Genomic DNA, 24,680 nt, shown 5'->3' with positions numbered 1-24,680 from the left:
ATGGAGAAGCTCTCCGCCAGTCTGTCGGAGATCACTTGGGGCCCTTTGGCGCTGCCGTTGGACACGGTGGTCAGCAAGTTCCGTCTGCCGACCCTGGTGCGCCTGGCCCACGGTAAGAAGCGGACCCCCCCCCCCCCCCCCCCCGGGGGGGACAGAACTCATAAGTGCGTTGTTTTTGAGCTTTGTTGTGTTTAAAGGAGTTTACTAAGAATCAGCTGTCAGGAAAAAGCTCGTCTTCCTGTTGAACTTTCAAAATAAATCTGACGTGCCATAACGCTATAAAAGCTAAAAATAATAATAATATATATATTTATCAGCATACACACCTCAACTTTTTATATAACTAGATAAGTTAATTGAGAATGACTTATCTTTTCCAATAACGACCTGGTGAAGCTATATGTTTTGGGGTGTGTGGGAGGAAGCCGGAGAACCCGACCGAGAACCCGATTGAGAACCCACGCAGACACGGGGGGAGAACATGCAAACCCCTCACAGAAAAGCCGCAATTTGGATTTCAACCTGCGACTTTCTCGCTGTGAGACGACTGTGCACTGTGCGATCCAAACTCAAACTTGTATATTTAACAATTTCTTGCATTAAAATCCAGGAAATGTTCCTTAAGAAGTCAAACAAAATAGCAAAAAAAATAAAATAATAATAAGGTCTATCTTGTAATGTATTCCTGGCTCCATCCCTGTATTTGAATGCAAGTCAATCAACCAACCTAGAGACAAACGAGACACGGGTGAGAACATTTCCTCCTTGGAAGCGGTTAGAATTTTAATTAGTTGCATGTCAATAGAGAGCATCTATTAGTGGAACAGAATTTAAACGAACTAATTAAACTCAATAGTTACTTGTTGACATCTGAGTTTCTCCTAAAACGAGCAGCTAAAATACGACCCAGTGAAATATTTCATGCACTAATGGTTTAATGAGACTAAACGTGAGAGAAGCTGCACACTTTGTGTGTTTCAACCACACGGTGCTCTTATTTTGAAGCGCACATCGCTTGATATCCGTTATTGATCTTAATTCAGCAGCGCGTGTTTATTCCTGGACGCGCGCGCTTTAACGGGAGCCATTGTGAAACTTCTGCGGCGGCTTTTCTATTTATGAGTGAAATGTTTCTGCTGCCGTCAACGCGCTTATCCGATCCGCCGGATTTGTTGCCCGCGCTCTGGGAACGGGTCCGACGGGTGTCCGGTCCGTGCCAAAGTTGTTCCGGTCCAAACGACGCCCGGAAAGACACAAAGTGTCTGTTGTGCTGCTGGAGTGCTGCTCGATTCCTTTCATATGTAAACGATGTAATCTGAACGCGGTGAATACTAAGGAGCAGGAAAACCTCATTTCACTTGGTGGATGAGACCCCGCAGCAGAGATGAGACGCGCCCCGCCCCTCCCTGACTTTACGCACCCGACTTTACGCACCTGACTTTACGCACCTGACGTCGATGCTGCGCGCGCGAAGGGAAAGGCTTTTGTTTGTTTACTTGTTGACATGATATCTTTTACAGTCGAGATGCATTTTGGTGGTGTGTTTTTGTAATAAGATTGGATCTTTGGGTCATTGAAGAATCAAAAGCATTTTTTATTTTGATGTATGGATGCAGATTCTGGAACTTTTTGTTGTTTAAATTCAGATTCATAATCCAGAATGAATGCAATGGGAGGAGTTCATATGCAGTGTGGCACAATGCAGTAATACAAAGTACCCCTCTTTATTACCCTCTTTATTACTGTCTTTATTACAAGATGTCGCTTAGAGGTGACACAGATCCAGACTGATTTCCTATTTGTGAAGCTGAAAGGTTATATTGAAATGAACATTACATACGTTCCCAGTGAAAACCATTTAACTGCAACGTCTGTATTTATTTTCTAGCCATTGATGTTGTGTCTATATTAACAAACAAACAGAATTATCAATAACCACGACTGATTAAAGGAAAATGCGACTCATCTGTGAAAGTTTCTAACCTGTCAGGAAGCAGAACAATTTGCGTATCACGTGAGAAGTGTGTGAGTGAACGTGAGGTATGTGTGTGTGTGTGTGTGTGTGTGTGTGTGTGTGTGTGTGTGAGGGCTAATAGCCGGTTGCCGGTTGGATCGTCACCGATGACGGTAATTATGGGCACAGAACTCTGAAAGCATTTGTGTGTGTGTGTGTGTGTGCCCACGCTGCGCTTCTTAGTGCAACCTTAGGAACTTAAATACAGCAGAAGTTATTGCCCCCCCCCCCCCCCACACACACAGTATTTGTGCACTATTAATTAGCTCCTGTGTGCTACTGTTAGCTGAATGCGTGGAGGGTCTCTCGGAGGACGACGTGGTTCTGCTGCACTCCTGCCGCCAGTGGACCACAGTGACCGCCCACAGCTTGGAGGAGGGACACTATGTCATCGGTCCCAAGATAGACATCCCTCTGCAATACCAAGGTGAGCGTGCGTGCACACACACACACACACACGCACACGGCACCGGCAAAGCAGAACAACCGGAGAGGCGTTGCCGTTAAACTACTGAGGAAGTGTTTGTCCTTCCTCCTGGTCAAACTGTCAGGATTGAATTCACTCGACTTCGTCGTCACTCAGGCGAGATGAACCTTAGCTGAAAGCCGTGCAGTTTGCAGCCACGATAAACACTCCGATGCGAGTCTGCCTCAGTCCCGGCTGGGGTTGAACGGCAACACGCTCTCCCAACAGCGGCGGGACGACCTCCTCGTCTTCGGCGGGATTCGTGAGCTTTGGTCACGAGCTCGGAAAGGAACATTCAAAAGGTCACGTCGAGGCGTAACGTGAAGCAGAACCAAAAACCTCCCGGCATCAGGAAGGATTCATTCTAGAGACGGGGGGGGGGGGTGGGAGTTTCACACGAGCATCATATCAGTCAGAACCGTGTTGTGGGTTCAAGCCCCTCAAAGGTCGACTCGTGCCTTGGATGCCGGAGTCTGTTTGATCTTTTTATCTGTTCTGCAGGAAAACTTTACCTTCCGGTTTAATAATGGAGCATAAATCAGACGCTCTCAGGATAACTACGTGCCGTGACCTTTTGACCTGCCATCTTCCTGCTGAATGAGTCTAATCACGATGACCTCATCGGCGCTCAATCTCATTGGTCCGATCGGTCGCATCGTTCTCCGTGTAACTCGACCCTAATGCCTCCTCCTTGTCGTTTCCTTCGCTGATGGGAACGCTGATGTCACCTCACACGACTTCCGCCACTCTCCCTGAAAAGAGACTGGCGTGGGAGTGGGAGGGGGGGGGTCGGGACGCTGAGATCATTGTCCTTTTGGACATTTAAGTGTGATTTTTAAACAGCGTTACATCCTTTTCCGTTTTGATCAGGCATTCCCAAAGCCGCCCTTCAGCTCATTAAAGCGCGGAGCTGCGTTTGTGTCTCTTTAAGTGCGACAGGTGAGCTGCTGCTGAATCGGACGCCATCGGCGGCGATGAGGTAATGTCTGAGTGTGATGACCTCATACAGGAAGTCTAAATAAGCTTAGGAGGAGAGCAATATAGGTTTCCCCCCCCGGGGATGGACAGCAGGATGCTCCTCCCCCCCTCCCTCTCTGTTCACCAGTGAGAGGAATGACTAACAAAAAAAAAAAAAGCTGAATGAGTGAGTTTCAGGGAAGCAAGAGGCGCCAAAGACACCCTCGCAATGTCAGAACTAGCAGCAGTTGGTGCGGAGAGGGGAGGAGGGAGGAGGTGGGAGGAGGGGGAGGAGGGGGGAGGGAGGAGGTGGGGGGAGGATTGTGGAGTTTGGTATTCCGCTCCGCCTCACTTTTCCTCTGTTTCCCCGACGTGCACAAAGACTTCCAATTCCTTGGAGCGCTTCACCGCTTACGTGCAAATAAGAGTAAATGATGATGGGGGGGGGGGGGGGGGCTTTAACCGCTGACTGATTTGGGAATTCCTGAAATGCTTCTTTGCAGCATGAAACCAAAAAGCATTTCCCAGTGTAAACGAAACAAACGCGACGACTCGACCGCGGCCGGCCGGCGTGCACGAGTGTGAGAGACTCCCAGATGGAGGAGGGGACGGGCAAGAGAGAGAGAGAGAGAGACTTGTATGTGGAAGTGTAACGTGTGAGTATCTCCATGGTGATGTGCCTCTGCGCTGCGTGAGAATGGGGCTCCTTTATGGGTTGTCATGCCAACCCTGTCGCCTGTTGATTGGCCGGAGCCGGTGCCAGGTCGTAGGTCACGGAGGTGTTCATCTCTTTCAAATGGTATCTACTTTGGATGTGTGTGTGTGTGTGTGTGTGCGTGTGCGTGTGCGTGCTTGCACTAAGACTCCTTCCTCCTGCTTCTCTTCCTCCTCATCCTCTGGGCCCTTTAATTTATTCTTCTTCTCCCATCTTTCTTTCGCCTCCACCGTTTTTCCTCCCCTGCCCTCCTTCCATCTTCCCTGTAGGGAAGTTTAAACTGTTGGATGAAGACAGAGACGTCAGGGATCCGGTCCAGTATTTTTCCAGCGTGGAGGAAATAGCCGGAGTCTTCCCTGACCGGGTCTTCGTCATGGAGACGATTAATTTTAGCGTCAAGGTTCGTGGTCGTAACACGCTCGCATATTTTATTTTGCTTCATAATTCGTGATCATGCGCTCGTATCCGTCTCTAATGTGTGCTGTAGGTGGTTTCGGGGGAGTTCAGCGAGGACAGCGAGCCCTACAGCTTCACGCTGCAGGCTGGCGACGAGCTGTCGCTCATGGGGAAGGCGGAGCTTCTCTGTGCCACGCCCTCTAAGGAAAAGACGGGGCTGAGTGCGCTCCTGAGACGGCTGGGAAAGACTCCTAGAAGTAAGTAAGGCCAAAGTGTTGAGATAAACGTTACTGAGAGTCGTGCTTCGGTTGGAAAGAGGGGGGGAGGAGTTAATTCCTCGCCGTGGATGATTGGCTAAAAAGACAAATATTAAAACTACAGATACCAGAAAACTCCTGCAGCACCTTTTCAGATCTTTGTCTACTTTAAAGGGAGCAGCATTTCCTCGGAGGTTCCCGCCCACAGAAATGGTGCCGCCCTCCATTTTAGGTATGTTGGGTTTGTTGTTTCCATGCGACCTTTGCTAATCCATCGTTCTGCCCCCCCCCCCCCCCCCTTCAAGGTAAAACCCCCTGCCTGGTCTGTATGAACCATCGGACCAATCAGAGCATCAGCCTGCCCTTCGGCTGCCATGGCCGGTTTTGCACACGTTCGCCCCTCGAGCAAGGCATGCTGGGAGGGGAGCACACAGTGCGCAGCATCATCGAGAGGGTTCGCCTCCCCGTCAACGTGTCCGTGCCTTCGCGACCGCCGCGGAACCCCTACGACCGCCACGCGGTCCGAGACGGCCATCGGTACAAGCTGCTCAACATCGTCAGCAAGACGGTGGTGCTCTGCATGGTGCTCCGCCGGCAGGAAGTCTCCCCCTCCCACTTCCTGCTGCTGCGCTGCATGCCCCGCTTCAACGTGGCCGAGGCCTCCGTCCACACGGCGGCGCTGGAGAGCCTCCTGCTCCGGCACGCTTTCGACCCAGACGCCTACTCGCGCGCCGTGAGGGAAACTCGGCCGGAGCTGGAGTGCATGTCGGAGGAGTGCGTGAGCCCTCGGCGCTCCCGCGTGTGCGTTTCCGCCCAGGACTCTTTGGCGCCGGCGCTGCAGCACCTGTCCACGTGCGGCTACGGGGGCGGGGTCTCCGACGGCCTATCGCAGCACTGCGGGGGCTCTCTCGGAGACCGTTTGGGGGAGGGGCCAGGCGAGGAACGGGAGTATGTGACTCCTGAATGGACCGAGGCTGAAATGAGGATCAGCGAGGAAATCCCTTATGAGGAACTCTGGACCAATCAGAGCGCAGAGGGCTCGGGGAAGGAGCCGAACATCATCTCGTTCCACTCGTCTTCTTCATGTGACGGTTCCGTCGCCGCCGTGTTGACCAGAGTGTCGACGCCGCCACCCGTACCTCCAAAGTCTGATGCTGTGAGTCTGCGTCCTCCTCCCGCCCCGCAGCCTCTCATCCGTCTCATCCGTCCACGCCAGCGTCCGGTTGCTACAAGTCAGGATGTCTGGCTTGAATTATTCATGAACTGCAGCTTTTAGACCTCATTGACCACGTTTACACACACACACACACACACACACACACACGCTTCCTGGAAAGGCTGTCGTACACCCACAGTGAAGGGATACACACGTCACCACCGAGGATGCAGGTGAATACAGAACCAGGTGTCGCTTTTCCATCCATCCTTCCTGTGCAATCCAGAACTGGGATGGAGAAATAAATCTGGGCTCTTGTGTTTACCTTTCATGTTAGATGTATAGTAACCATAGCAACCACAGGGTCAGGCTTTCATAAACCGCGTGTTGAAAGGAGGCACCACTTTTATTAAACATGCACACATGATGCGATGAATTAGCTGAGCTGCATTTATAAGGAGCCGAACTCACCAGAATAGTGTAGAAACGTGGGGAAAGTGAGTTTTTCATAATACGGGACCTTTAAAGTGACGCCAGCGCTGCAGGAAGTGTGTGTGGGTGATGAACTCTGCTATGCAGCTGGATTATACCCTGCCACACAGGCCGCTTTTTCAGCCCCTGATATTTAGGCTGCCAAGAAACTCTGTGTGTGTGCGTGCGTGCGTGCGTGTGTGTGTGTGTGTGTGTGTGCACGCGCGGACTTGCACACAATTAAGCCTCTTTTAGTTTAGTTTAAGGAGTCAACGTTTGTTTTTGCTGCTGTAGCCCTCATTTCTCTCTATCTCTCTCTGCGTGTGTGTAGGTAAGAGAGGAGTGTCGCTACTTGATCGCCCCTCCGGTGCCTCCTCGCTCCTCTAAAGGAGGCTCCATCTCCAGTCCGGCGCCCAGCCCTCCCGTTCCACCTCGGTTCTCTAAAACCTCCTGCTCTCTGAGGCCGAACCTCTCCTTCTACTCCTCTGGACTTCAGGACAGGTACGGCGAGGCGCTCTCAAGAAGACGAGCAACAAACGATTGCTTCACCGCAAAGCTGGGAAAACGAGGCCGATCCTCTTCCTGCTGAGCCTGAGCTAGCATTAGCTCGGCCTCTGTGCTCATTGCTAAGCTAATGTCACTTTCCACTTCTCTGTTCCAGCTGCTCGCCCTCTCCGAATACTTCCCTCTACTGTTACCCATGTTCCTGGGCAGAATGCCCCGCCCCTAACCCCGTGAGTCCTGAGCCAATCTGTGCCACCCCTGCAGACATCACAGCCAATCCCCAGCCGGCGCAGGCCACCTGGGCCGAGCCGTGGGCGGACTGCTTCACCCCCTCTGGACCTCGTCTCAGGCCGGCACCTCCACAGAGTCGGTTCGCTCCCTTTGGGGCATTGAACCCCTTCAACCGCCAGTCGCCTTGCCCTTCCCCAGAGCCCGCCTCCAACCCCACATCAGAGTCGAGTAGAGGCGCCGAGGGCGGTGGGACGCCCGCAGGACCCGCTGAAGGGCTGTCACTGCCTCCTGACCCCACCTGGCGGCCTCCCGCTGATCTGTCTGCGCTGTCATTGGAGGAAGTGTCGGCCTGCCTGCGGTTCATCGGCCTATCAGAGGCGGCAGTGGGCGTGTTCCAGAGGGAGCGAATTGACGGCAGCCTCCTGGTGCAGCTGACTGAGGACATCCTGTCACATGACTTCCACCTGAGCCGACTCCATGTCACCAAAATCATACAGTTTATACAGGGCTGGAGGCCCAAAATGTAACACACGCACCCACACACATGCACACACACACACACACACACACACACACACACACTGTACTGTGCCTGTTGGCTACCAAGCCCTCTTGAATGTGCCTTCCACTGTGACGAACTGGCTGCAAAGCCCAGCGGACTCATCCTCAGACTTCGAAGAGAAAACCCGCCACCCTGTGGTAAAACTGTAGAACTGCATATTTCCTGTCTGCGCCACAGACTGGGGCTTGTGTACTAACACATTTCTATATGAAGAAGAGCACAACATGGGATTTGTGTGACTTTCCCCACAGAAAATCTTACAAGAGGGGGAAACATTCATTTTCCATTAAAAAAATATTTTGACAAATGAAGATAATTTCTACTTATTTCCTATTTCACATCACTGTGGGGGTTTAATGTGATGTATGAGAGGCATTAAGGGTTTTACAGCATGTATGGTTGACGTTTAACAACAGTTGTGATACAGAATGGTTCCGTTCAGGACGAGAGAGGTCTTCATCATAAACCTTGATATCTTTTAATTGGGGATTAACAAAGTGGTTGCTAGGAGATAAGAAAAAGCTATAAAGAAAAAAAAATCCAGAAGTTTTATTGGTACTGATCAATAATTCAGTGAACCAAATCTTGACATACAGTTGTCTTTATGGAGACTATTTGACATGTTTATTTATAGAATTATCCCTCTGTCTGTTGACAGATACGTAAACGTTTTGACTCAGAAATGAAGTTCTTAAAAGGTACCTCAGATCATGTGTTCAGATATTCTGGATGTAGCTATGCATAATAATAAATTCATTTACACTGAGACGTAGGAAGAGCAACAGGAGCTAATCGTCTTCATTACGCATTACAAAAACACGCAGAAAACATTTTAAGAAGAAAAGATCTGGAATTTAATTTTAATAAAGGGTGCTTTATCGGACGTTAAAACACTGTTGTGATTTTCCATTTATTGAAAGAATAACCTCTTGGGTTAGTTGAGCAAAAATTATTTTGTAATTTCTCACCTTTTACTGATTTTTTTAAATGGCCGTAAATCTGAGAGTTCATTTTGTTGATGAAGTAGATTAAATCTATTATAAACTATTCTATATATTTCAATAAATCTCTTCTTAAATCGAAGATAAATTGGTCCATAAGTTTGTTTTATAAATGGAAAAACAAACCTGTGTCCCCCTCAAGAACAAACTGTACGTCTGGGCTGCAGCCGCTGCGTTACACTCCAGTGCTCTAGGTGGCGGTAATGCGAGTGGAAGCTAGTTACAACAGTTCAGAACCACAGAAGAAGAAGAAGAAACGGGACTTCTGCTCAGTCGTCGGACGGGGACACGGTGACGGCGAAACCGCTACAGGTATGCCTCAGTCTCGGGCTGCTGTTCACAACTCGTCTTTAAAACTTTAAAGAGGCAAAGTGTTGCGTGTCCAGCGAAAATTAGCCTCGTCGTTTCAAGCAGAGAATAATAGACTTCATGACTTCAGTGGAAAGTTAAGCTGCGGTACAAGCTAACCTAGCTTTCTTAGCTTGCGTCTTGCCTCTAGCTTGAATGTCTCGCAAATTTGAATTAGAGATTCACATTTACGCCATAGAATTGATCAGATTTTTTTTTTGTACTTGGGTAAATGATTTTAAGCGCTACAGTGTGAATCTGCGTTTCAGTTTTTGACATTCTCCTTTGGGGAATCTGGGTGAAAGGTCAGAGTCAGAGAAACGTCAGGGGGGTGGGGCGGGGTGACCGTTCTAGTAATGATAGCATGAAGATAAATATATGGCTATAATTATATTGTATAATACATATTCTTGCTTTAAACTTAAAATAGAATGCAAGTAAGCGTGTCTGGTGGCTCTTATGTTCTATTCTTATGTTTCTAATAACAGCAAAATGCTGTTAATGGAAACATAAGAATTCTGACAAACATTTTAAATGTATCGAATCCTTAGTCCAAACTTTGGATCGATAATGCAAATAGTTTTTCCTGCAGGATATGATGACTTCCATGCTGCGGAACACGATGAGGAGCTGCTCCATCAGCCCCCCCTGGGCGATGCGGGTTGGTAAGAAGAAACAAATCTGTTAAGCTGTAGTGCATGCGAGACACGCAGAAACACACCAATGCATGTTTTTTCTTCTTCTTCTTCTTCATACTATGTTTTCTATCAACTGCAAAACGTTAAGTCACTTTGTTCAAGTTGTGCAGCTCGTCTGTGAATAGTATCAGTGCTAGTTTGCTTTAGCTTTTAAAAAATCGTTGACTTCTGGGTGATGAGGAATATTTCTCTCCGTGTGTCAGGGGCGCGCTCTCTCGGTACGACGGCCCAGCTTCAGGCTCAGGGTGAGTCGCTGCTCTGAAGTCATGTAATTTAACTTTCACATAAAAACCCAGATTATAGTCTTGAGATCTCTCTGTTTCAAAGTATCCATTTATCAATGAATTTATTTACGCAGGCCGAACTGTCGTTTCTTTCGACAGTTCTTTTATCTCAGACTGATTATCTCCCGCTACAAACAAAGTTTTGAGGGGATGTGGGAGTGAATAGTTCTGTCTGTCCACGTTCTATTTCCGAAGCATTAAAAAAAAACTGGGTTATGTTTTTGTAAAACCTTTTACACACATTTAGCTGTTAAGGAACTTTCATCGTTTCTATTTGTTTCATCTCCATCAATAGACAAATTGAATTTCAGCTCGTTCTGACCGGCCCTTTTTTTTTCAGGACGCAACCCAAAAATTGTTTGAAAATATTTCACAAAGCCTTATGCTCACATTCCCCTTGCACTGGTTCCATTTCATGCTTGTTTTATTCCAGTTCAGACAAAGAGCAGGAAGTCTCTGGCTCGGCCTGGGGTGAAGAACATAGTTCTGGTCGAAGGAGTTCGAACCCCGTTCCTGATGTCTGGAACCACGTACGTGGAGTCGAGGAAAGTCTGTCCACTGACGTGCAGACGCGTGATCTTTCCGTTTTGTGTTTCCAGATACGCCGACCTGATGCCTCATGACTTGGCCAGAGCGTCGCTGCAGTGAGTCTGGCGACCATTAGACATTTAGAAAAGCTGTAAAAAATCCTTTGAAGTCTTCTACCTCACATATATCAAACACGATCGATAACGGACACGGTTTTAAGACACGGAGGCTCCAGGACTGTGAGGAACCGGTTCTAGATTTTAATATTTTCAATCCGGGCTCCCCTCCTGCTCTTTCTTTTGCTTTTTTTTTTTTTTGCGTAGGGGTCTGCTGAGTAGGGCGGAGCTACCTAAAGATGTCGTAGACTACATCATCTTTGGGACGGTCATTCAGGAGGTCAAAACCAGCAACGTGGCGAGAGAGGTATTAACACACACACACACACACACACACACGCACGTGCAGTACCTCCGAAGCTAACGCTTCACATTCCTTTCATGCTGAAACTTAGTTCACTGAATTGCAGGCGGCTTTGGGTGCCGGCTTCTCCGACAAGATTCCTGCTCACACCGTCACCATGGCCTGCATCTCCTCCAACCAGGCGATGACTTCAGGTGTGTGAGCGGCGATCGTTCCACGTGGCGGCGCCTCTCAGAGGGAACTGAACCGCACACGCACACACACACGCACACGCACACACACACACCTTTTTGGTTTTGTTCTTTCCTCCTCCCGCTCCAGCTGTTGGCCTGATCGCGGCAGGCCAGTGCGACGCCGTCGTGGCCGGAGGGCTGGAGTTCATGTCCGACGTTCCCATCCGTCACAGCCGCAAGATGAGGAAGGCCATGCTGTCCCTCAACAAGGCAAAGACGCTCGGGCAGAAGCTCAGCCTGATCGGCGGCCTCCGGCCGGCTCACTTCTCCCCGGAGGTTCGTGTTCTTCGCCTGAACGCGCTGCTCTCGGTTTGAAGCCTGAACACGTGATCTTTTTCACCCTGTTCCACGTCAGCTTCCCGCTGTGGCCGAGTTCTCCACTTCCGAGACGATGGGCCACAGCGCCGATCGTCTGGCCGCTGCGTTCGGGGTCTCCAGGGCGGAGCAGGACGAGTTCGCCGTGCGCTCACACACTCTGGCTAAGAAGGCAGAGGACGCAGGCCTGCTGCGGGACGTCGTCGCCTTCAACGTGCCCGGTAAACGGCACGCACGCACACACACACACACGCACACACACACACACACTTCACACAGCTCGATTAGCCCGATGCTCGGTCTGCAGCTATTTTATTTTTAATTGACTTAACACAGTTGTTATATTCAGAAACAAAATCCAAGCGTTACTCTCATTACTCATCAATAACTTATTTATATACATATATATATATTTTATAAATGTATTTTCTGGACCAGGTCGTAGTATTGTTTCCAAAGATAACGGCATCCGTCCGTCCTCCATGGAGCAGATGGGGAAACTAAAACCTGCCTTCATTAAACCTCACGGCACAGTGACTGCTGCCAACGCCTCCTTCTTGGTAAACACACACTCACACACACACACACACCTGCACACACACTCACACACACACACACTCTACACCCTGCAGTTCTTAATTCTATTAAATGAGCATCTAGCGCTGCCACCTGTTTAAGCCTGCTCTGACTACAGGGGACTGCTCTTCTGTGTGTGTGTGTGTGTGTGTGTGTGTGTGTGTGTGTGTGTGTGTGTGTGTGTGTGTGTGCGTGTGCGTGTGTGTGTGTGCGCGTGTCCGTCCTCAGACCGACGGTGCCTCCGCTGTGCTCATCATGTCCGAAGAGAAAGCTCTGGCTATGGGTTACAAGCCTAAAGCTTACCTCAGGTATCCCGCCCCCTCGCTTTCGGCGGAGCAGCCATCTTGGGTTGAGCTGCTTGCTGACTTGTGTGTTTCCGTCCCGGCAGAGATTTCGTCTACGTCTCCCAAGACCCCAAAGATCAGCTGCTTTTAGGGTGAGAGACGCGTCTGACGTTCACAAATGTGTTTCTTTTAACTTGAGCTTGGGTTGTGACGACGCCTGCGATTGGTCCCGATCATCCGTGTAACCTTTTCAGGCCGACGTACGCCACGCCGAAGGTCCTGGAACGCTCTGGCTTGTCCATGAGCGACATTGACGTCTTTGAGTTCCACGAGGCGTTCGCCGTAAGTTAGCGCACCTCACCCGGGGGGGGGGGTTACAGATGCTTAACTTAAAATGCTTTGTAGTTAATGTCCCACTTCCTGCTTTGATCCGATCACGGCCTGTGAGTCGTGGTTAACGTTCCTGTTTGTTTTTCAGGGCCAGATCATCGCTAACATGAAGGCTATGGACTCGGACTGGTTCGGCCAGACGTACATCGGAAGGAAATCAAAGGTCATCCAGCGATCCGAAGCTTTCGTGATCATTTTCGGGCCCCGGTGTAAAACGTGCGCTTTGCGTTTAGGTGGGGGCCCCGCCCATGGAGAAGTTCAACCTGTGGGGGGGTTCTTTGTCTTTGGGTCATCCGTTCGGCGCCACGGGCTGCAGGCTGGTGACCACCGTCGCACACCGCCTGCAGAAGGAGGGCGGGCAGTACGGGCTGGTGGCGGCCTGTGCTGCAGGAGGACAGGTAACCGGAGGGGCGGGTGGCTTTTCGTTGTTGTTGTTGTTTTTTTTATTTGCTTGCTTTACATCCTATGTTTGCTTGTGTTCTTGTTTTCCAGGGTCATGCCATGGTGGTCGAGGCCTACCCCCAATAAACACAGCCTTAAAGGTTCGTTGTGAGGCCCGCTAAAGGCCCCGCTAGCATCCGGACAGCAGATTGTACAGACTAGCGCTACTTTAGCTCAGACAGGAATCTGGAACGTGCGTAAATTAACGTTTGCTTGGAACGTCGTGGAGGACGTGGATCAGTCAAACCTAACAAAGCTGCATTCACACACACAAGGGGGCGGAGCTCGAGTGATCCTAAATGTTGATATACCCTGGAATATTTTTTTCTAACCATCTATTGGAATTAAATATTGTGATGACGACAACTCGATTGTGTTTTTGGAGACTTGTTCACTCCGGTTTGAAGTTAAAAGAAAATAAAAATAATTGAAAAGTAGCGTTAATTTTTTTTTATAGACGGTTCATTAAGATTAAAAACGAAAGAGCGCAAGAGAGAGAATTACATTATCACAGTCATTATTTGTCACTGTTGATTTGAATATTAAATCCTGTTGGATGATTCCTTTGTCTTGTGAAATGAAAGATTTCACGCAAAAAGCGGGGGTTTAACCATAACTTGGTAACGTGTACGTTTTAGCAGTGATTTGGGTGTGCAAACAAAGCCTCTTGTTTCAGAGTTAAATACATTTTCCCTTCGTGTTCTCGCTGATTGAAGGCCTTGACGCGTGGATGGAAACTTCAAGCGGCGTTGGTGGCTTATGTTTAATTCAGCGGGGACCGAAACTATTGAAAAAAAAAAAAAGACATCAATGTATAGACAGCTTTGTGCTGCGCGTAACAACAACGGATTTGGGGGAAAGGGGGGGGGGTGCAGTCTACTGTTAGAGATTTCAAAATTTGCATTGCCAAAAACAAATTCCCTTCCATTTTTTTTTTTTTACCAAGATGTGTCACCACCTTTGGATTCCTCTGCACGTAATTGATGTTGAATGACGCTGTCTGCTTCAGACGAGACGACTGATGTTAATGAGGAGGTAAAAAGAGGGATGGCTCGGGCTTCCTGGTGATTTAAAACTACAGATCGAGAACATGGCTGGCAGGTTTCGGTGTTCCCTGATATAGAGGGGGAATCCGAGCTTCTCCACCCGCTGAAAGTGTTTGTCTAATTGACAGTGAATTTCCATCAACGCTTCGCCTTTCTGTCTGCTTTGCTGTGCGGGCTCCTCCGATCCCCTCAGCGCTCACCGGGGAGTCTGCTCCGCGCACCTCCGTTTGGAGGCTTGTTAACACAACTTCAGTCAGACACCTCCGTTTATAATGTATTTAAAGATTTAATTCCTCCACTTTAAAAAAAGAAAAGAAAAGAAGCCTCGACTCTGAGGAGCGGGAGGAGTTGATTGTGTAGCCGAATCTGTCACACGGGCTACAGGCGGAGGGAATTAAACCAATGTTTTACTGCCGATGCAAAACGGAGCTCGAATGTAAATATCACGGAGACGGAGAATATTTTTTTTTTTTTGGTTTTCAAAGCTTCAAACCCGCCTCAACCCTGCGAGACACGCCGACATAGCGGGCTGCCTTCCCTGCCTCAGCGGGGCTTTGATCAGGCGGAACCTTTTATGGGGAATGACTTCCGAATGCACCCGCTGCTGTCACTACAAATCTGCCTCACCGCGCGCGCGGGGGGGCGGGGGGAAGGAGGGTTCGGGTGCTCGCGCGCGTCATGCATATGTGGGTCAAAGAGCGCGCGCGATGATAAAGAACTTTATTAAAAAATAAACGCAGTTGCAGTTCCGTGTAGCGTCACGCGCCGAAACTCGTTTCATGATTTAAGTGGCGTTCAGGGTCAGTATGTTTTTTTTTTTCCAAAAAAATGAGAATTAAAGTCTTATTTTATTTTGTTTATAAAGTTATACTGTACATCGGGTGTGCCGCTCTACGGCAAACAAACCGTCAGTTCTAGGTCTGTAGTCACTGGAATGTGAGTGTCTTGTAAGTCCATGAACTTTAATAAATAAATCAAATCAAAATGTACAGAGTTTAAACACAAAGTTCTCATATGACGCACTCTGATGCATTTATTGGATTTTTAAGAGGCGCAAACCTCTAAGCGCCTCCAGAACCTGTGAGGCTCACTATTACACACCTTATAATAGTTGTTTTTAAAAACAGAAATGTAAAAACAGTTAATGGATTTAGATGCATAGGCCATGCACTATTTATTGGCTGGGAGCAATGACTCCACAGTTTGGAACGGGTTCAGACTCACAGACTATAGATAGAAGGTTCAAAATGGTGTTTTCTCACTTTTGGCATCTCTCGTTCTCACTGGCTCTCTTTCCCACCTGTGCAGAATGATCTAATTCTAATTCACGCTTCAAAGCACCAAAAAAAAAAAAAAAAAAAACTTTCTCCACTTCCAACAGATTCTGCCGAGGTCGTCCCTGCAGGTACGGCTCAACAGAATCCAAAACATTAAACAGACTCTTCGGTTGCTAACAGGTGCAGCCAGGTGTGGTAAACTACCGGTGTTGATCTGATTGGGGGGGGGGGGGGAGTGTGAATTCATGGAATCTGGAAGGACTACACACAAAAACACTCGAAAATACATCCCGGCATCTGTCGGTTGTGCAACGGCTGCACACAGGTGGATGTCAGGGGCCGGTGGATTATGAGGAACAGTAATTGGCTGTCCAGAGAAGTTGCCCTTGTGTGTGTGTGTGTGTGTGCGTGTGTGTGTGTGTATGTCTGCTCTGTCCGGAGTTCATCATGCTCTCATAACGGTCAGTAAGTTTTTTCCGCCAAGCTCGATCTCCTGTTGGGATTGTAAATGTTATTGATCAGACGCGTACACCGCATCCATAATGAGAGCTGAGACACAGTTCTGTCTAACACACACACACACACACACACACACACATTGACTGATTTAGTTGAGTGGGATGGGGGAGAGTGAAGGATGGAGGGCGGCATGAATACTGTGTGTGTGTGTGTGCAAGGGCACGCGTGTTTGCGTCGGTGTTGAGCGTGACATTTGTGCCAGTGCGCGGCTGTGCACAGCAGTGTGTGTGTGTGTGTGTGTGTGTATGGTGCGTGTCAGAGTCTGTCAGCCCCGGCGTCTCGTGTCAGGGCGAGCGGCGAGACATTAACGACTTCTGTCATTCTGCTGACAAAATGGTGGCAGAAGATTTCCCATGGTGCCCTGATGACTGCTGGCGTTTGTCAACAAGCCCTGTCACCGCGGCAATGAGGGGAGGATGGGGTGGGGGGGTGGGGGGGGGTTAGTGACAGGCCCCGGACCTGTTCCCATGAGCACCGAGAAAAGAGAGAGAGAGTGTGTGTGTGTCGATGAGTGTTTACGTGTGGATGTGTGTTGTAAGGGGGAGGCAGGGCTGGGGGGGTGTCTCTCAGCAGCTTTCATACAGACTGTGAAAAAACCCAAAATGAGCTGTCACTGCAATTCCCAGGATGCCTTGCTGTTTAGCATAGCAGCAGCAGCATGAACTGTGTGTGGGCCAGTAAGCTGATAAGCTAAGTCTCTCTCTCACTCTCTCTCTCTCTCACACACACACACACACACTTAGATAATTAAGCAGAGCAGAAGCTCCCCCTGACGCGAGGCAGAGCTCATCTGCATTTTGGCCTCCGGCACGCAGTTAGGAGCAGCGCCTGATGGAGGGAGAGAGAGAGGGCAAGCGAGAGAGGGAAGGATCGAGGGAGGGAGGTAGAGAGAGGGAGCGATGGAAAGAAAGAGAGAGAGAGAGAGAAGGTAAGGAGCCAATTAGCCAACTGGATGGATGAGTGACTGACAGCACTCTTGACACACTGCTATCTGGGCTTTTCTGTGTTGCTCTCTCACACACACACATCCATCCGTCCATCCGTCCATCCATCCATCGCTGTGTCGGTGTCTCTTGTTCTCACCTGCATCGTCGACTCCAGCGAGGATGCAGCCCTCCAATCCCCCCCCCCTCGAGTACTGAAATCTACAGGGGTCAAAGGTTGCCATCGCAGAATCGTACCAACAAAACTGGGGCTTGCCTCCCTCCCTTACTCTGTTTTAGATTTTTTTCTTTTGACATTTGAATATTTGAAGGCTCTTCCCATCCTCAGTGAGTTTGGAGCTCATCCATATCCCGAAGTATTGGGATCGGATGTTTCCGGGTTGTTTCTGTTCTTCTTCCTCTTCTTCAGACATTCTTCACCTTCGCACAACGGTATTTTAAATTCCATTAAACTGAGAAAGTGACGGATAAAGTCTCTGGACTGCTTAAAACGGCCATCAGCTGAAGAACCGACGGCCAGCAGGTGGGCGCTGACGTGACAGAATGCTGCCCAGGCAGGAATTAGCAAGCTTCTTTATGCAATCGGAAACTTTTCTGGAGACAATGATTCAAATTTGCACAGAATGTGACATAACACCTCCGGACCAGAACACACACACACACACACACACACACACACACACACACACACGATATCCTGCAGCATAACACAAGGGCGGGGTCATCTGGAGGTCAGTTCACATTGCTCTACAAATGACAAACTCTTTGTTGGTTTGAGTCGTTACGTTCAAAGTTTTATGAACACAAATGTGTTTTTAAAAAAATGTCAAGTGTTCAAGATTCTTTCTGGTTTATTCTGCTCAGAACAACCAGAGACAATCGGCGATTTCTATTGGACGATGTGCAGAAGTAGAAATGTTTCTGATTGGATCCTCAGTTCAGAATAAGAATCTCAGCTCCTCCCAGATCACCTGATAAAAAAAGGTGTTAGCTGACGTAGCCGTTAGCTTCTGAACATACAGGTTTTTCTCTCCCCCCCCCCCCCCCCCGGGAGCTTTCAAGGTAAAACAAATTGCTCATAAATCAACTCGTGTTTGAAATATTTGAATGATATCACTTAAATTGTTGAATATCTGATCTGCTGAGTAATGTTGAGGTATTTTATGAATATTGTATAATTAAGTCAGTAATACTCCTGATTGTTTTTTATACAATCACTCTGAAATGTTAAGCCATAAAATTACGAGACGCATGTTTGACACTTTCGCCTTGTTTTTACTTTATACTTACTGGAAAGTGTCCCTGCACTCGTTATGTACTGCGTTCTTTTACTGCGCTGCTTCATTCCCACACTTTCTTTGGAGGTTTAGTTTGCAGAGAGAGGCTGTAAAGAAGCTCCTCTTTGTGTGATGTGTGCCGTGATCAAACACGTTATCTCCACGCTGCCTCCTCCCTTCATTATATGTGAAAGAACAAAGAGTTCGTTCCTTTTATGTCGCTGGCTTTTTTTATTTTTAGGAAAGATTGGTTAAGAAAAAAAAGTAAAGAAAGCGAATTGTGAAAGAGTTGTTTGTATTTCCCACTTTTCTTCTTCGTTCTGAAGACACAAACATTTGATGATGACTTGCTGAGCTGGGGTCGGCCATTTTTTAAGGAAGTGAATAATCACATTAGATTGGAAAAGATTTGATCAGCAGACTTCTCTGTGATTGCAAATGAAATGAGCTTAAATGTGCATTAGAGCCATTTCATCCAGCTTGGTTTTTCCATTATGGCTCAAATGAACTGATAAAGTTGAATCTGTGCAGGGAAACGAACCGAACACACAAAAAAAAGCTTCTTACACTTCAGGTTTTGTGTGTACAAACACAAAACTTCATTAATTTTGGGCATTCAAGGCTGAAAAACGCAACACATTCAAGTTGCATCACTCCCCAAAGTAAGTTAGACCTCTTATCTGTGTGCGCTTGTTGTTGTAAACCCCCTTTTATTCCAGTTACAATATTGTGTACTTGATGTCAGTCTCTCGGCTGCTTTGTGAGGCCTGTTCTGCTCTGTCATGTATGTTCTTATTTATATATGCTTTTCTGTAAATGCTTGTTTTAGGATGTGTGAAATCATCAAAATATACTGGAGGTATATCCGTTCCATTGAGGGGATCAGACTAAGGCGCGTAACAACCAGACGACAGCAGAGGATGTAGAGCGGGAATGAGACGAGAAATTGTATGCAAATGTGTAACAAGGAAATGCTAAAACACGGCGAGCAGCAGATGTGGGGTGCGTGCGTGTGGGTGGAAGAGAATGTTTGAAAATGGGAAGCGTTGCTGCTGGTTGACAAGAACGCAGTCGGCGGGGCTGCAACAGGAGGCCTCATGACAAGCCGCCGCGCCTTCCTGTTTGCCCACAGAACAATGCCTGTGGAGGAGAAGGGAGGGATGGATGGATGGATGGTGGTAGAAGACAAGAAAATGAGGCGCAGATGACTTTGATTATGCAGTATTGTGATCGCTGCGTCGTTTAAACTGAGTCCAAGTTGGCTGTAATTTCCTGCTACGTCTCTGTTCAAGCTGTACGCACGGCACAAAGTGTGAAGATACGGTTTTTCAGTAACATAATCAGCAGCTGCAGGAGATCAGTGATCAATAAGTGTATCAGAATCAATACAAGGTGAGGTTATCAAAGTGGGGCACGTTTTAAAATAATATATATGCAATATTTATACATTAAATGCCTTAAACTAAATATACCACAGATAAGAATCAACATTTTATTTTCCTCTGCTATCAAGAAGCTGCTGATAAGATATATAATTTAAATTATTAGGGAAATATTTAAAGATAAAGTGTACAAGAGAAACATTTACTGTCCTAAACCGTGACAAAAATGAAAGATTAATGGATTCAACACGCTTGCACTACTATTTTCCCTTTCCTTGTGATTTTCCCGCTCTCTAAAAGCATTTTGATAAAAAGAAAACATTGTCATAATTTGCTGATATGAGCCGGAGAAAGGCACAGGTGATCTCACCTGACATGCTTCTACTGTGAATTGAAGCGGCGGTCCTTGTTTTTAGGAAGCCTTTTGATTTGACTGGAAAAACGACACCGCCTTCCAGCTTAAAAAAACCCGAACCTGCTTCTCTTGGTTTGTAAAATAAATGTTGACGTGTGGGAGACGAGCTCCTCGGCAGAGAGGGGAGCTGCTGAGCAGCGGATTAGAGGAGAAACGGTGAGACGCAGCTGCAGAAGGTGAGCAGGAGAGACGGAGATGAACTCTCCTTGAAAGTCTCGCCCCTTTCTTTTTTTTTTTTACACAGAAAACTTTTGCAGGTCTCACTGCGGAACGCGCATCCTAACGACGGGACCAGGACGCCTGTCGTGTAGGAATAAAGCGGATAAATGAGCAGAATATTGAATTACTTGCAGGTATTTAATGCTCAAAGGAACTTCCTTTCTGGGCTTGTTGTAGATGTGCAGGGCAATTTGTTTATGCAACTCCACACCAGACCTGTTCTAAGTCGTCGCCCCATAATAAGTCCTCTGATGTCTCAAGGTATTGAACCATAGGACAGGAAATGGAAAGAGGAAAGCCAGGGGAGAGGTGGAACTGAGCCTGAGTGATGGGTAGAGGTGGTGGTGTGTCTCAGACGAAGGAATGGAGGGAGTAAATCCTTTTCTTCATCATTACCTCGTCTCTGCCACTGCCCTCACCTTAATTAGTCTCAGAGCAGCTCACCCGGCCAGAAGTCTGCGTCATCCCTCCATCCGTCCCTCTGCCCGCCCTCACCTCCTTCTCTTTCTTCCTCTGCTCTCTCTTTTTCCTCCAGCGATATCCACACTTCCTCTGTCTCTATTACGATGTGCTTCATCTTCGTCTCTGTGGAAATTGAGTGAAATACCAAACCCCTATCCCCACAATATCAACAGCTGTGCAGCTCTACAAAGACACACACACACACACACACACACAGTTTAATGTTGGTAAATACAGCACACACATGCACAAGAATACGTGGCTGCTCCAGGCTTGGCAGCTATAAATACTGAGGATTGCAAAGAGGAGGAAACTCGGCTAAAAAGTTAAGTGGGGAAAAAAGCGGCGCTGTGAGATTGACACCCCGACGTTTCAACTCTCTAGAGGCTAAATTAGGAGATCCACTGCTGTGCACACACACACACACACTCTCTCACACACACAGCACACCTTGACAGAATGCACATTCACACGAACTCCCACTGGTTTACAAGGTGCATGTGTGTGTGTGTGTGTTCCCGTCGCTGCACACCGAAGGCCCATCCAGTGACCCCGTTTCCTCTCCAGCTTGAATGATGATGATGGCCGCTGGGACTTCAAGAGGTGGGAGATGCTACGCATTAGCGACACAAGCTCACCTCGTCCCATTAAACAGTTCACTGTCAGCAAGTGTTAAACTATTCATTTAATGTATTTTCTCTCTCTTTAATTGGGATCCATCTAACTACGAATTCACCTGACTTCATATCAGGGATTACTGCTCAAACAGTGCAATTAAATTATATTTGTTTGAAGGATTTCTTTCTCATTATATAAAGCCCACTTTAATGCAGTTACACAGGCTTCCAGTTTGTTCCGCAAATAGTAAAGTGCGCAAATGAAGCACGGCACATCGCATTGCTGCTGAGGGTTGGCCAAATTCACAAAAAGAAGGAAGCTAATAAAAATAAACTTTTTACAATCCCTTAAAAAATTCTCCATTAAGTGTATAGGTTCAAATTTTATCTGACAAATGATAAATATGTGTTTAAAAATGAAGGTTTGAAACCAAATCAAAGTGAAAATACAAACAAAGCAGCGTGCACCTCAACCTGCAGGGGGCGCTGTTGCTATTGAAGTAGTTCCGGTGTTGACCTCTGATCCTGCGGTGGTGCGCCGCTTCCTGCTTCAGCCACTAGATGGCGATGAGGCTCTTCACAGACTGAGATATCCGACCTCATTATTTTTTATGTCTTTGGGTCAATTTGAAGACCTACATAGTAAACAGGCGTGTTGTTTAAATAAAGGTTAATTCAAAAGGACAAGACAGAAAAAAAATAAAGTGATAAGTTAAGGAAGCGACGGTGATTTTTGTTTTTGACAGCACTTTAACTGCTCTGCAATCAAACTCAAGTGCATCTAAAAAATGATGACACGCACATTTAAAATATTACACGAGACAGATTTGAGATTTTCAGCATTTAAAGAAATTCTAAATATATTTTGATTTATACATTACAATTAGTCCATTGAATGCCGTTTATTTTATATATTATATATTCTAGTGTGTGTGTGTTTTCTCAAGCAAGAAAGAATAGGAGAAAAATGACACATCAAACGTCTCTTAAACTCTTCAGCTACAAAGGAACTCTGTGGTACTGTATCGAAGTATTTCATTTAAATACGCTACTCGAGTGCCCACACACACACACACATTTGCACATGCTTCATTCACACACACATGCAGAAAGAGACAGTAACTATTCAGCCCATTCTTGCGTAAATCACTTGGCCTCAGGGCTCTCTTAACCCTTTCTCTGTGTGTCTCTTGCTCTCTCTCTTCGTGTGTGTGTGTGTGTGCTAGATGATGCCCCTTTGAAACCCATAATGCTTGTGGACAGTATAACTGTTTGTTGTGATGATGATTCCACCGGATCGAATGAAATCTAATGCAGCGTCTAAACAGTCCGGGGCAAAGATCCTAAAGACAAATGAGCATCACAAGAAGTCAAATTACAGTCATAACATTTTACACGAGGCTTAACATTTTAGTCAAACAACATTTGGACCAGTCACTTTTATTCTAGTTAAGATCGTGTGTTTGTAGTGTAAAAGAGGAGCTGTAAATGTAGTAAGTAAATCTAGTAGATCTGTATTTTGAATTAAAAAAAGTTACCAAAATCTAAATGATAGCAATTTGTCATAATATTTTAATCTAAAATAAATGTTAATAAGTGCATTTAAACTATTTTTATCAGCCATTTGAGATTGATACTCAAAATACTGATGTTTCAATTTGAGGCCAAACACAAATCCAAGGTTTATTCATACCGTGTCATAAAACGCTCAAGAAAATATCAATATTTTTGTGTTGCATTGTTTGTAATTTTCTTATTTTTTGGCAGAGAAACTTGGATTAATAAAAAAAAACTGTTTTCAGACGATGATGAACTTTCAAATCTAAAGTTTTCTTTTATAATTGTTCAATCAACGTCACACTTATTGTTGAGTCATCTTATTCTACAAAAACCTACATAATTTATTTAAATAAATAAAAGTGTTAAAGATAAACACCTGCCTGCTTTTTATATGATAAATAAACCTAAATACTGTTTCTTAGCACCATACTGTGTATTTCATGGCTACACACACTGTGTATTTTTTACTGTCTAAGCTCCACTCTCTGTTAAATGCATCCTGTTGCTCTGCTTTGAGTTGATGCAGAAATTAATCGTTTGTATTTCATGAAATTATCCAACTTTGTCTCAAACTTTCCATGAACGCAAAACAAAGTTAGAACAAAGCAACACACCGAGATTCAAACGGTATAGATTTCAGCAGGAAGTTCCTTCCACGCCGTCGTTTCAAACGGGCGTCGAGTAGGGGTCGCCTTGTGGGGGTAATTAACAACAGGGGGGTCAAAGGGGCAGCTTTTTGGGGTGGAGGAAGAAAACGAGAATCCACGGTGACCCAGTGCGGAGTCAGAGATGAGACGCGGCGGCAGCAGAAGAGACAAAGACTATGCTGGTGTCGGCATTGCATTCGCACACACACACACACACACACACACTCACACACACACCTACACACACACGCACTCCACTATCAGCAAGTTGTCTCTGGGATGCTGAACCCCCGTAATGCTCCTATTAGCAGCTTCAGTTAAAATGCCATTTCATCAGGCAGCTGACAGGTGAATTATCTCTCCTTTTTTCCTCCCTATTTCCCTGCCTCCCTCTCCCGCTCTCTCTCTCTCCCCCCTCTGTCTGTCTGCCTCGGTCTCCCACTCTCCCCCCGGCTCAGTGACAGTAGCCTTAGGCCTGAGATAAAGAGGAGGCGCGCGACGCTCGGCGCTCTCACACACACTCGGCAGAACTGAAGTGACATCCTGTCAAAACAATAGTTTACTACAACAGAAACTTGTGTGTTCTGTCAGACAGAGGCTGAACTTCAACTTTGGGACATATAGATTCCGCTTTCATATTGATCCCCCCCCCCCCCCCCCACACACACACACACGCACACACACACTTTTTGGGCAAGTGTGTGCAAGCCTCTGTTTCATTTGGGCCGGTATGCTTGGATCCCAGCCCAAAAAAACCCCAACTCAGAGGACAGTTTAGATGGTGTTCATCACACGAGCGTTTGTAGCGCTCCAGGGAGGAATTGCCGTCGTTGACAAATCTCCTCCCGAGATCATCTGCTTGCAGCTCCGCCCAAGAGTTTCCTCGCTTTTCCTTTTTCTCATTTCTCATTTCTGCTCGATACCCAGTAGTGCAGCTGAAGCTATTCCTGCAGCGTTCACCTCATCTTTCTGCTCAATATCGCTCAATCCATAGCTAGACTCGCCTAACTAGAGTCTTGAGGTCTGAATTGTCCCGTAGTTTATGTAGTGACGATGATGGAGAAGCAC

At 47.0% G+C, this 24,680-nt stretch overlaps 2 protein-coding genes across 2 annotated transcripts; both read left to right on the top strand.

Moving 5' to 3' along the window:
• Nucleotides 1-7,694, top strand: gareml (GRB2 associated, regulator of MAPK1-like). The gene is made up of 7 exons (XM_068753873.1): nt 1-112; nt 2,301-2,441; nt 4,422-4,552; nt 4,640-4,805; nt 5,111-5,961; nt 6,764-6,933; nt 7,094-7,694. The coding sequence occupies exons 1-7, from the start codon at nt 1-3 to the stop codon at nt 7,692-7,694; spliced, it is 2,172 nt and encodes a 723-aa protein (XP_068609974.1).
• Nucleotides 7,695-8,977: 1,283 nt separating this feature from the next.
• On the top strand, nt 8,978-13,684 carry hadhb (hydroxyacyl-CoA dehydrogenase trifunctional multienzyme complex subunit beta). Its single transcript, XM_068753601.1, has 16 exons — nt 8,978-9,042; nt 9,671-9,743; nt 9,980-10,021; nt 10,494-10,590; nt 10,660-10,704; nt 10,912-11,011; nt 11,115-11,202; nt 11,330-11,517; nt 11,597-11,777; nt 11,995-12,116; nt 12,361-12,440; nt 12,521-12,568; nt 12,671-12,758; nt 12,895-12,969; nt 13,040-13,204; nt 13,299-13,684. Exons 2-16 carry the CDS (start codon nt 9,674-9,676, stop codon nt 13,332-13,334), a joined length of 1,425 nt encoding a protein of 474 aa, XP_068609702.1. The 5' UTR covers nt 8,978-9,042; nt 9,671-9,673; the 3' UTR covers nt 13,335-13,684.
• The last annotated feature ends 10,996 nt before the right edge of the window (nt 13,685-24,680 follow it).

This window comes from Brachionichthys hirsutus, chromosome 20 (genome assembly GCF_040956055.1).
Source record: "Brachionichthys hirsutus isolate HB-005 chromosome 20, CSIRO-AGI_Bhir_v1, whole genome shotgun sequence".
NCBI lineage: Eukaryota > Metazoa > Chordata > Actinopteri > Lophiiformes > Brachionichthyidae > Brachionichthys > Brachionichthys hirsutus.
The sequence above is the reverse complement of the archived record's forward strand: the minus strand, read 5'-3'. Positions and strand labels throughout refer to the sequence as shown.

Coding starts and splice junctions, on each gene's coding strand:
- gareml (XM_068753873.1), top strand. CDS start 1: ATGGAGAAGCTCTCCGCCAGTCTGTCGGAGATCACTTGGGGCCCTTTG. Junction 113..2,300: donor CCTGGTGCGCCTGGCCCACG/GTAAGAAGCGGA, acceptor TGCTACTGTTAG/CTGAATGCGTGGAGGGTCTC. Junction 2,442..4,421: donor CATCCCTCTGCAATACCAAG/GTGAGCGTGCGT, acceptor TCTTCCCTGTAG/GGAAGTTTAAACTGTTGGAT.
- hadhb (XM_068753601.1), top strand. CDS start 9,674: ATGATGACTTCCATGCTGCGGAACACGATGAGGAGCTGCTCCATCAGC. Junction 12,759..12,894: donor AGTTCCACGAGGCGTTCGCC/GTAAGTTAGCGC, acceptor TTTGTTTTTCAG/GGCCAGATCATCGCTAACAT. Junction 12,970..13,039: donor ACATCGGAAGGAAATCAAAG/GTCATCCAGCGA, acceptor CTTTGCGTTTAG/GTGGGGGCCCCGCCCATGGA.